General features: G+C 40.5%; 1 protein-coding gene across 1 annotated transcript; it reads left to right on the top strand.

Annotated features, from left to right (window-relative positions):
- Nucleotides 1-5,802: 5,802 nt before the first annotated feature.
- Nucleotides 5,803-12,529, top strand: LOC108550448 (uncharacterized). The gene is made up of 3 exons (XM_017904194.1): nucleotides 5,803-5,898; nucleotides 8,467-8,583; nucleotides 11,138-12,529. Exons 1-3 carry the CDS (start codon nucleotides 5,841-5,843, stop codon nucleotides 11,260-11,262), a joined length of 300 nt encoding a protein of 99 aa, XP_017759683.1. The 5' UTR covers nucleotides 5,803-5,840; the 3' UTR covers nucleotides 11,263-12,529.
- The last annotated feature ends 310 nt before the right edge of the window (nucleotides 12,530-12,839 follow it).

Below are 12,839 nucleotides of genomic sequence, written 5' to 3'. Positions count from 1 at the left end.
TGTCAATTTTCATTCAATATTTACAATTGTAAAGTAGTTCTAGCGTTCTGGTCATCGATGACCACCATGGCGTCACAGGAGCTATATGACCAACGTGGCAGTCAAAGTGTCAACGCTGAACCAATCATAGCCTGAATCACCGTCTTCGAAACTGTCAATCTCGATCGCTCGTTTCGATCACTCGTCAATCTTTTCGCTCCTTAGTTACGAAGAAAGTAGCCCTATCCCGAATTAATTTAACAAATTGAAGAAAATTTCCTATCCTAAGAGATGACAGGACACGTCAGAACAGTAGGATTACGTTCAGGAAAAATTTTCCAAGTTCTAACAGCTTTGAAATCCATGAACATTGTATCACGTTCTTTTGTTTGGCTCTGACTTATCATTTGAGCATGATACCAACGTGGTATCACCGGCATTTGCTCGATAATTTTCGCATGACACCAACTTGGTGTCACCGGACGGTATGGGGTTAAGTAGAGTCGCGATGCAAACGGTTAAACGTGAAAATCAGCTATCACCAGTGACAGGCTTCTGTTCGTACTCTTTGGCATACTTGAGCGCTCGGCATCTAGTGCTCAATTGTTGCAGCCTGAGCGGAAAGTATAGCAAAATCGGCGCTGCATTGAACGTATTAACACTATGCCGTCAATACGTCTAATTGGGATTCTTTTGTTTGACTCTGACTTATCATTTGTGCATGATACCAACGTGATATCACCGGTATTTGTTCGATAGTTTTCGCATGACACCAACTTGGTGTCACTGGACGGCATAGAGTTAAATAGAGTCACGATGCAAATGGTTAAAATCAGCTGTCACCAGTAACAGGCTTAGTACAATGGTGAACGCGTTACTATGAGTTTCTAGAAGCAATCGAGACGAGACATGGGTCCTTTTCCTAACCTCTTTTCATATAACACTCGCGTAGTTGAGACCTCCGTTGCGCTATGCATCTTCCTCTTCCTCGGTGACTTTTGCAACGACGGCACCAGCCCCGTGAAAATCCCGACTTACTTGTACATTGGAAGAAGCCCGTCGTACGTAGCAAAGTACTTATATCGTTCCATTGTATTCCTTTCCGTTCGAAAGCGAGACGATCTTTAGCGGGCGTAGACTCGAGAACCCGAGAAACTCTGTTCTTCGCGAGAACCTAAACGCATAATCATCACGCTCCTTCCTTTGATTTACCGTTAAGGGCAGAGAGTCCACGAGAGAGGCACAACGATCGCTGTCACGCTTCCAGAGGAATCGAGCCCGATATCCTAGGCACCTGTCGCCTCGGACCCGTGGACAGAACGAAAACGGAACGTTTGAACGCGAGCAAACGCAATCAAACCTGTCGACGGTCGGGATCTATGGTGATCGTCGCGTGACGGTGTCAAACACATGGACCGTTACAAAGCGTCCCGATGGTCGCCGGGGAACAGAGAAACAGGTACACGGTTCGCTGTTGGTAAAGTGCCAAACGGAGTGAAGCGTTCAAACGTTCCCCTCTGCGCGCACCTTTCTGTAATTCTTAAGATGGATTCAAGTATACGTTGAAATGATTAACAATAAAGTACTGAGTGTTCCTTTCTGACTTTCGCTGCGTTTTCATTGCTCTCTTCTTCGCTGGGGTTCATCGCGCGATCATTTGTCACATCCATCGTTGCGATAATTTTGGAATGATCGTTTGGATACGTCTAATTGTAAGCTTCATTTTTCAAGCCTTGGTAGCAAAGAATAGATTGAGTTTCGAGACTGGGGTACGAAGATTTGGGTTGAAATGTGATTATGGTTTGCTGTTACCATTTTGGTACAGTAATATTGATAGTGGAACGGGTGAATTATGGAACGATTGAATTGCTTTTGACAATTTCCAAATTTGGAACGGTGACGCGAATTAGTCGATTTAAAGAGCTGGAAAAATTCACATAATATGGAATAACGAGCTCTAGATTATAGATAAGAATTCCATGACGACGTATTATAAGAGGAATCTTTATTTGAATGGCGTCACCCTGCATTGGGACCTATCTCTGCTTCGAAGAAAATTGATAAGCTGGATGGTTCCTCGAAGTTAGCTTAACTGACGCAATGGGCTGGTGTCATAGAGCCTATAATAACCTTGCCGAAGAGTTCGAAGGAACACGCTGTTTTTGGCAATCCACCATGTGCAGTACGCGTCACAGGAAAACTCTAGTCTGCGCTTACACCATTCCGAAATTAAGAATAAAATCAAGAATAAAAATTCTTATTGAGATTTATTAACACGTTAACCCTTTGAGTAAATCGTACGGTGGGCCCGAGCCACGATAGTTACTTAAAACTACCAGCGCTCATTTCTACTTAGCACGTTGAACGCCACGCCGGTCCCTAGGGACTTTCCGTTCAGGCCTCGCCGGTCCGTGGGGCCCGGAAGAGCCCGCATGACGGTTATCTGTGAAGGGAACGGAACGGGACGTAGATTTTTATTCATAGCGACACTGGCAATAAGGACATAAAACAGTCCACCGCTTAACTAGGGCTATGTAGTCCTAGGGTCGCAATAGTGGACGCAATTTTGTGTTTCTCGGCCATAGCAACGCGTTTACGTAGAACACATTTATATGGGACTATAAATATAGGGACTATAGGTCCCTTGGCCCTATCAGTTGCTTTCGCCGAACGCATATATGAGTACCTCATGCCAAACTGATGTCGTCCACAAAGGGTTAAACACCACGCTGGTTTTACGTGCCGTTCCGTTCACGCCATAGTTAGCCGTCGCGCGGGCCTGAACGGAAAGTCCCTAGGGACCGGCGTGGCGTTTAACGTGCTCTACAAGTTCGCTGAAAATAAACTGAAGAAACATCCCAAATCCCCAGGAAAGTCGAAATTATTAAAAAAGTAAATATGTATCCAAGAGAAAATTCCTTATTATTTGTTTACTCGTTCTCGCTAACTCTTCGAAGAAACGACTGTCTTTCTCTCTCTCTCTCTCTCTATCTCTCACCCAAAGACCGGATGACGTCAACGAATTTCGCTGGACAAACACGCGAATAAGGAAAACGCGTTTAAAGAAAATTCCCCGCTATCGCTGCGCAATATTGCGAATCAGCACAGACAAGCATTGTTAAAGCTTTTGCGAGCCACGGAGCCGGGTATTTATCTCTAGAAAAATATTTGTTCGTCACGCAAAAGGGATAAGATAACCGCGTGAACCGTGTAAACTTTTTCGCCAATTTTAGTGACATATCTCGTGAAGACGTATTCTCTAACGCTAACAAGCACACGACATGGAGCCTCCGGAAAGGCACGATAAGCGGAAGTAGCTCTTATGGGGTTGTCCTGACGGAGTCATCGAATAACTTAACCCTTTGCACTCGAGAGACGCATCTTGGTCGCCATTTAATCAGATTCTAAAGATGGATGTTAATTAAAATATCAAATTTGCAATTATCCAAGGACACGTGGAATATCGGAGTAAAATAATTCTACGTCTTAAATTGTACACGATTTCTTATTTACCAAAATACATGATTCACAAAAATATCGTCGACCTTATCTTCATTAATGAAAAATATTCTACCGAACGATTACTTGAAAATAAAGAAGAAAGAGGAAAAAGGAAGACATTACTTGATTATGACGAACCATTTTCCATGAATGATGATGCGAATTCTTTGGAACCTCATGTACGGGTAAAAAGAAACAAATTAGGATCAGACTCTATTTATGTATCAACAAAATTATTTGAAAGAATTGACTAATTCCTTCCCTCGAAGTACAGGTAGCCCTCCTACAACATGGCATTCTATAACACGGTTTCACTATAACACTATAAGAAATAGAAAATAGAGTGCAAAGGGTTAAATGTATATCTGACACAGAGAGTAGGTGGCTAAGTGTCCAAAGGGCTGGACCACCGAGGACTGCTATCTAAAAAGGTGGCCGGAACAATCGTCGCAGGTATGACCGACTCCTCGAGGTGCTTCCATTAAACGAGGCGGCAGCACACCGGTCATAAATCACCGGCAAACCTTTTATCGGCACAATTCGGATAACATTGCTCCGCGTCGAGACGAGGCTCATTAATCTTTCCTCGAGCGAGTGCATGGATCAAGGTCCGATCATAGGCGACGCGCTTGGAAAATTGATGGCGATTTTATGGCCGCGTGGAAAAAGTCCCGCGATGCTTCCACGCTTCTCAGACTTCGAAACTTTTACCGTGCCGATTTTTTAAATCTCCGCGGATTCGTGTTTGCAGAGGCAGATTGATTGGCAGAGCATAGGAAAAAGATTTTTAGCTTGAGTATTTACGTAAAATGTTATTTCTCACGACTTAGGCGAAGATATCGGGAATTGGAAGATTCGAAATATTGAATGTACATTAGGTTTGAGTTTCACGGATGATATTGTAGATAATGTAAGACGCAAGCGTTGAAGACACGTAAAAGAAATTGGGGAAAAATTTGACAACGAATGTAGAATTCGTGTGATATTTGAATATACCTTGCATGGGAGTCAAAAAAATATTCCGAAGCGGGAATTAGTTCGTAATTAATCCATACTGATAATTAGTCGAACTGTATTTAGTTGATTCGAAGATGAAGTAAACAGGAGCACAAATATTTGAACTTTGAACGATTTTAGAAAAATTCAGCCAATCTTGAATACTTTATATCGTGCACAAAATTTCGAAGATTTAAATGAGAATAATTAAGAAATATTTTCGACTAAAAGCCATATCAATGAAAGTAATAAGGATAATCTCGGGAACGACTGAAATACATATTTGAAATTTACAAAATACAAAAATAAGGTATATATACATACGTAATATCGGCTGAAAAATATTTTTTATTATTTTATAGGAATCCCTGTACTCGTCGGATATTAACCCTAAATCGTTTAACCCTTTGAGCACTATGAACGCATATATGGGTTCTCATACAACCATTCAATCTGAGCTATGAACGCTGTATAGTTTTATAAAATAAGAATTTTTTAATAATTTACAATTGGTTTAGAATATTGCCGAAACGTGCTTTTTCTTGTATTTTAGTATTTAACCAATAAGTTTGTACTTTACGACTTAATTACGATAATCCTTTGCCAGGTGCAAAGATAGACCTAATCCTAACCCTAAATTTCGAAGATGGACGTTAATTAATATACGAAATAACGTAACAAGACGTGGAATGTCGAAATGAAATAATACTACGTGTTAATTTCTACTCGATTTCCTATTATACTGTTTCGAAAGTATCTTCTCCATTTTGGTAGATTTTCGAATAATTATTTTTCAAAAAAGACCGAATGCGAGGGGTTAATCCGGTGAAGAACGTAGACCTAAACCTAACCTTAAATTTCGAAGATGGACGTTAATTAATATACGAAATAACGTAACAAGGCGTGGAATGTCGAAATGAAATAATACTACGTGTTAATTTCTACTCGATTTCCTATTATACTGTTTCGAAAGTATCTTCGCCATTTTGGTAGATTTTCGAATAATTATTTTTCAAAAAAGACCGAGTGCGAGGGGTTAATCCGGTGGAGAACGCGTTTAACGAGCCGTGTACGTGCGTGGATTGTTTGCACAGAGAGGGGAAGTACCAAGACGCGCTTGAACGCGGAAATCACCGTGGCCGAACGATGGAACCGTTCGAAGACAGAGCCGAGAACGCGTTCGCACATCGGTCCCGGAGAGATAATGAAATGCACGACGACGAAATGGGCGGGCGTGTGCGCGCGTGTGCGTGGCCGCGCGACGCTGGTCGCTTACGTTTATATAATGCCACGGCCGGGAAAGTGAGACCATTGAAACGTCGACTGTCAAACAGGCACGCGTTCCTCCGCTCATCATCGCCGACATGAAGCTCTGCCTCACTGCTCTCCTCATCATCCTCGTCACCCTCTTGCACCCCGCTGGTAAGAAAGAGATCTAACGATCGCATCCATCCGCTTCGTACTAATTAGCCTAAATAACCTATCTTTTTATTTTTTTGTTTAAAATTATCTACTGGACGTTGTGGATTTGGTCACTCCATTTCTCGATTTTTTATTTTTTTTTTTTTATAGATATGAGTGTTAACACTATCTTATTTTTTAATCAAAATTCTGTGTTCGACGTTGTGATTCTGGTTGCTCGAGTTCTCCATTTTTCTTTTCATATAAATATGGACATTATCGTTTTATTCAAAATTCTATCAAAATTCTGTATTCGAAGTTATGGCTTTGGTCACTCGACTTCCCGATTTTTCTTTTTTTTTATATAGATATAAGTGTTAACACTATCTCTTTATTTTTTAATAAAAATTCTGTGTTCGATATTGTGGCTTTGGTCGCCCTACTTATTGATTTTTCTTTTAATATAAGTATTAATACTCTCTTTTTATTCGAAATTCTGTCAAGATTCTGTATTCGAAGTTATGGCTTCGGTCACTCGACTTCCCGATTTTTCTTTTAACGTAAGTGTCACTTGATGACTGGGGTAGATGAATTAGGGAAATTTTTAATGAGAAAATAAACGTAATAAGAGGATATATATTTCTGGACACCTCCTATTATTAATTTTTCAATATTCTCATTTATTCCATTTTCTTTGAAGTTTCCCTTCTTTCGTTTTTCCCTCTCTCAAGAATTTTTTAAATAGTTCAACTCGCATATCCATAAAATGTGTGCGAATTATAACATAATACATTATAACATAATGACAATAGTTTCTTTAGTTGTGGTCATAAATCCAGTATTAAATTAGCGTAGTGTAAAATAAAAATAGTTGGGACTTTTGTTTATCATTTAAAACCATTTTATCGGGGGTGGTATTGGTACCATTCTGCATTCGTGACGACTCGAGGAAAGAAACGCATGACTCGATAGTAAATACAGTCGTTAGGGTACTTTAAAATACCTAAGCCAAATTTTAATTCCTTAGAGACAGTGATTTATAATCAAGGATCGAAATGATTCTCCTAACAGCAGCATTGGTACCATTTTGCATTTGCAATGACTGGAGTAAAGTACAACGTGTATTTGGAAACGTTCGAGATATCGAGAAGCTTATGAAATTGTCACGGTGCTTAAAAATTCTCGAATTAAGCTCGAATTTTTTAAAAATATCGATCGGAGATTAATCATCAAAATTTCTTAATAATAGTACCATTTCCCATGTTGCAAACGCGATGACTGAAAAATAACGCGAAATTGAATACATTTGGTAAGAATATATCGAGATGTAAACGGAGTTATTACTATACTTAAAAATTCTTGAATTAAAATTGCATCCCTCAGACATGATAATTAACGGTTAGCTTTCTGATGAAATCTCCTAATTACAGTGGTACCATTTTTCGCGATTTGTGCGATTACCGACGAAAAATAGAGTTATTACACGATGCTTTAAAATTCGAAATTAAATTTTTCCCAGATAGTAGTCATTGATTGAAACCACAAATATTGAAATTATCACTTCCTATTTTGCATACATGATGACTACAAACAATTTATTTATTTATTTATTAAAATCCCCTTATGCACAAATGATACAGAGAATACCTATATAAAAATCTTATAAACCGTGTAATTAGTATTACGAAAAATAGCCAACATCCACTATAGTTACATACTTATACGAGTTACGTAAGTTCTAGTAACCTTACTCTGTTATTCACTTTTCGCAAGAAAGTAGGATGAGAGAAGAAGCCTAAATGATCGCAAAGCTCGTTAACTTTGGTCATTACACGATTAATACAGTTATGCGAACCATATAAAGTAGAAGGAGTCTTCTGACGTATTATTGCCATAACATTTTCCTACAGTTAATCTAGCTATCATCGAATAAATTTGGTAAATTTATTAAGACACTATATCCGGAGTCCTAAACAGACATGTCACGATACTCTAACAATTCTCCCATTAAAATTCGATCTTCGCAGTATCCTAATCACCGATTTCCATAAAAATGAACGATTCTTTCGGGAAAAAGTGCCAACGACCTTCGCCTCTACGGAACGACACCGTTTCACAAGAAACCGCTGTTCTATCCGTCACGCATTCCTTCGTGAGCGATAGAAATCAAGGTGGTTCGCTTCTCAAGGCCCCACACTCACGCGACCCACGCGACACTGAAACCTCAAAGTACCGAAGATAACAGAACCTACTGGAAAAGAATCCTCGAATTCGATGAAAATTCCCATGTAAATTCGATCTGAAGACCCGATCTCTGTCACCCGATGTTTAACCTCTGCTACGAGTTACCCTGCACTCGGGGACCGGAAAATAGCTAGCCTTTGATCGCTGGAAGAACGAGCGACCTTCTTCGCGGATATATTCACCCTGTCGAACCCTCCTCCGCAACCCTTCTCTCCTCTGTTCGCTTCGCTGACCCCAAAGGCCTGTCAAAACCTTCGGATCATCGTGGAAGCGTCGTGGCAACGATCGTTGGAGAGTTCTTGACAGCGTGCGCACGCGCTGATAACGTTAATATCCTGTTTCCAGAGTACGCGACGGCAAACAGCATATGTCCACGGGAGAATTGCCTGGATCCGTGGAAATGCGACGACTCGGTGGTCGGTGGGACGTGTCCACAATCGAGTGACACGTGTTGCAGCGTGGGTAAGTTGGTCAGGCGATTAAATACCATTTCCGACTTGTATCTCGAGCACGTGTAACGGTGATTAAACGAGGGGATTTTCGTTGCTAAATACCGGGCCTAAGTATTATATTTATTCCCGGCCGGGCGGTAATAAGCAGTTCCTGAAAGGGGCCCCGACGTACGGTTCGTTTGCAGCGTAATTTACGTATTTGCATGGTCCGCGCGAGTTCTTTATCGATGTCCGCGAGCTGGCATGGAAACGGCACGCTTTCGTTTATTCCCGTCACGGTAGAATATACAGAGAGAAGAGCGATGGTAATTATGAGGCAGTAACGATAACGTAACCGTGCGTTACAACTGGATATAGCAATTTCACGCTCGCCGGTACGGCACACACGCAACGCCGTAATTTCTACTGTGCCAAATCGAATACTCTCGAGATTCACTTTTGCGCGCCGTGAATTTCCAACGAACGGCCGACGAGTTAATTCATGCGTCACTGTCCGCACTTTCACGAGACATGTCGCTACACAGACCCGGCCACGCTCTCCTGTCGGCTCTCCTGTTCTATCTTTCCATTCAATTTTTTCCTTCCGCGTGAAAGAATGGGAGTCTCGCGGAAGAAGTATCGTCGTTGAAAAACGAATGCTTTCTGTCTGTTTGTTTCTATGGGTATGGAGAAAACAGGCTGGTTTCGTTTTATTTCACCTGGCTCCGCGAAACGGTACCCGATTGCAAATAATTACGAATTTTTCAGCTTTTTTACCGGGCTCCAATGGGGAATTAAAAATTGACCAAATGGAAAATGAGGATAAATAACCGTGTACTACTACTGGGGAAAAATTTTGGGCGAAATATTTATTAGTGATGAATAATAAATTATTTAGGATTTACTTTTTAGACGTGGAGTGATAAAGTATGGAGTGGGGGCATGAATATTGTTTATTTTAATTAACCCTTTGCACTCGACGATCTTTTGACTAAAAATGAGTAGAAGTTCAAAGATTTTCTGCTATAAAGCTGGCGATATTTCTTTCAGTAATAAATAAGAAATCGTATAATAATTAATATGTAGAATTACTTGATTTCGATAGCTCGTTACCGTTATAATATCTTAAATTTGACATATTAATTAATATCGATCTTCAAAATTTTATGTAATGGTGACTGACGGTCACCTCTCGAGTGCAAAGGGTTAATTCTTACTGAAATTTGGAGCTTCTGCAGTAAATGATAATTTTTTATTTTACATCGCGAGTACTCCTGTCAATAAAGTTACGAATTGACGTGTGTACTGTGTAATTAACAATTAATTAATAATTACAAGTAACCACACAGGAGATATCGAAATGAAATTCGCGATGCAGTATGGGCGTAGAACCTGAATAGTATTTACTTTAACCCTTTGCACTCGTGAGGCGACTCTCAGTCGCCATTTAATCGGAATCTAAAAATCGTTGTTAATTAATATCAAAATCATTGTTAATTAAAAATTGCCCAACGACGCGTGGAATATCGAGGAAAAATAATTCTACGTCTTGCAATTAATTTGCATTTCTTATTTACCGTTTTTGGCACAAAGCCTTTGAATTACTATGTTTCTGTAACGAAAAGATCGCCGAGTGCAAAGGGTTAATTACTTCTTACTGAAAATTGGAATTTCTACAGTAAATGCTAATTTTTTATTTTATAATACGAGTATTCTCATTAATTGCACCGAAATAAAATTGCGAATTCACGTGTATACTATACAGTTAACTGGTTGAGTAACGAATATGGGGCAATAACTAGATTACAAGTAACCACACAGGAAATATCGAAACGAAATTCACGTGACTTTTAAATTTAAATTTCGGCATAAATGAATAAAATCACTGAGCTCAGAAAAATATAAGAAAATCTTCGAATCGTTATGTCTGTATACCGAAAAAATCGAGTGCGGGTTAACACTTTGAATTTTGAATCATGTTGCACGGAAATTTTATTGCGTTTTAAATGAAACAAGATTGGTATATTTTTACTAATAAAAGAATCGCTTAATGTAAAAATATTGTCGCAATAAACCTTCCGCTTGCAACGATTGATGCACCTGTACTGGCATATTAAATGTTGCCAACACGAGTGAATACAAACCTATATACAAATATAAACCTATTTTATAATTATTATTCTATTCATAAACGAACCATGGTGACGTGCTTATAAACGCTTTGTTCGGGAGGAATAGCTTTAATCAATGATCATCCGTAATTGTCTTTTGAAAGTTTGTAAATACCCATAGGAAAAAATCTATACGATTATAAAAAGTGTTTGAGTAAGTAATAATAATGATAAATTGGATTAATTAATCCATATATAGCTCTGGACATATGTATATGAAAATGTGCATACAGTTATTGCAATATTTCGAGATGGGATTAGAAATGTCCCATCATGCATTACGGTGCATTAAAAAGGTGGGACACTTCTAATCCCACGGTGCCCCAAAGATATGATTTTTCACGTGCTCGTAAGACAGTCCTCTGAATAAATAATCGGAGAAAAGGGGAAAGAAATTGAAACTTGTGTCCACAGTGAAATCGGAACAGAGGACCCACTGCCGGCACTTCGGAGGTGAATGCATGGATTGGTGCAACGAGGGTCTGCAGCAAACGGTGTTGGACTGTCCAGCTGACAAGGTGTGCTGCACGTTAGTTTAATCGGCGAGGAGGGTAAAAACGGGCAGCGACAAAAGGCCTGTCCACCGTCTGGATCGTAGCGTTAATGTAAGCGATTAGCCTCGACATCAGCTGCGGATGCCGATATCACGCGACGCGACGCATCTGTGCTCGTAGCACGGTAGAAAACCGACCTAATCGCTTTCGCAATTGCAACGGTAAACGGCTGACGTGCGGGCATAGCCCGTATGGCGGATGAAAGATCGCGCGAGCCGCGTGATAATTGCGAATACGCGACGACCTGTCGCAGATGTGGCACTCGTCCGCGTGAAATTAGCGCGAATGCGAAAACGTTGCCCCTCACGATAGTCTGCGTGGCCACTGTGCGGCCGGGCAGTGTAACGAATGTAACGCGTGTAATTGCACGCTCACGAGCAGGAGAAATGTTTGTAATAAAGTACGCGTGTTCGACAGATGACCGATGCGAAATTTCATTCCGCTCCGCAACCTTTACAGCTTGTCGTCCAGTCATCGTCCAGACGTTTGACGAGGTTCGTCGATGATTATACGAAGCACTATCGAAATTAGAACACCGGGGATACTCGGAGACTTTGGGATTTCTTTATGACAAAAATATACGTAGGATATATTAGTGTTTATGAATCATAGCTGTAAAAGAGGAATTACAATTTGCGTATCGCGTTTGCGTTGCGACACTGGTTCAGTCACTGCCCCTAAAATTGTAATTCTTAAATTCCAGCTGAGAGAAATTGTGGGAAAGTTCTGCATTCCGATGGCAGTGCCTTTTGATCTCAAAAACCAGTTCACATTTTCTCGTACACAGTCCTAGCTCTCATAATTTCTCTTTTGCAACTGTGTCCCTTGACCCCTTGCACTATGCTGAAACTCCGAAGAAGCCCACCCCAGTTCAGTTCAGTCACTGCCCCCAAAATTGTAGGAGTTCTCAAATTCCAGCTGAGAGAAATTGTGGGAAAGTTCTGCATTCCGATGGCAGTGCCTTTTGATCTCAAAAACCAGTTCACATTTTCTCGTACACAGTCCTAGCTCTCATAATTTCTCTTTTGCAACTGTGTCCCTTGACCCCTTGCACTACGCCGAAACTTGGAAAAAGCCGTACCAAACCCGTGTGCCTAAATGGTCGGGGAAGGAGCCGAACAGCGGAGCCCGAGTGTCGGAATTTTAAACGCGATATCTTACGACTGAGTGCGAGATAGCCGTGAGTCCATTCGAGATATTCATACTTGGTCCGAGATTAATACCACGAGTCAGACTCGAGATATTCATGTTTGGCCCGAAATGTCGATAACGTGTCAGACTCGTGATACTCATGTTCGACCCGAAACGTCGATCACGAGTCAGACTCGTGACATTCAAGTTTGACCTAAAATTTTCATCACGAGTCAGACTCGTGAAAATAGTGCAAGGGGTTAAACACTTAAATATCCTACATATATTTATTGGTAATGCGACTAGTACAGTGGGTACTCGCGTATACAGTAAGGTAACGATATAAAGTAACCAACTGTAAATAAGTATGCTAGTTGCTCTGCAGCTGAAATAGGACTGAAAATAAAAGACAAATAGGTCCAAATGTGACG

The sequence above is a fragment of the Eufriesea mexicana genome, unplaced genomic scaffold (assembly GCF_001483705.2).
Source record: "Eufriesea mexicana isolate 0111107269 unplaced genomic scaffold, ASM148370v2 scaffold2818, whole genome shotgun sequence".
Taxonomy (NCBI): domain Eukaryota; kingdom Metazoa; phylum Arthropoda; class Insecta; order Hymenoptera; family Apidae; genus Eufriesea; species Eufriesea mexicana.
This window is presented reverse-complemented; position numbering and strand designations above follow the sequence as displayed.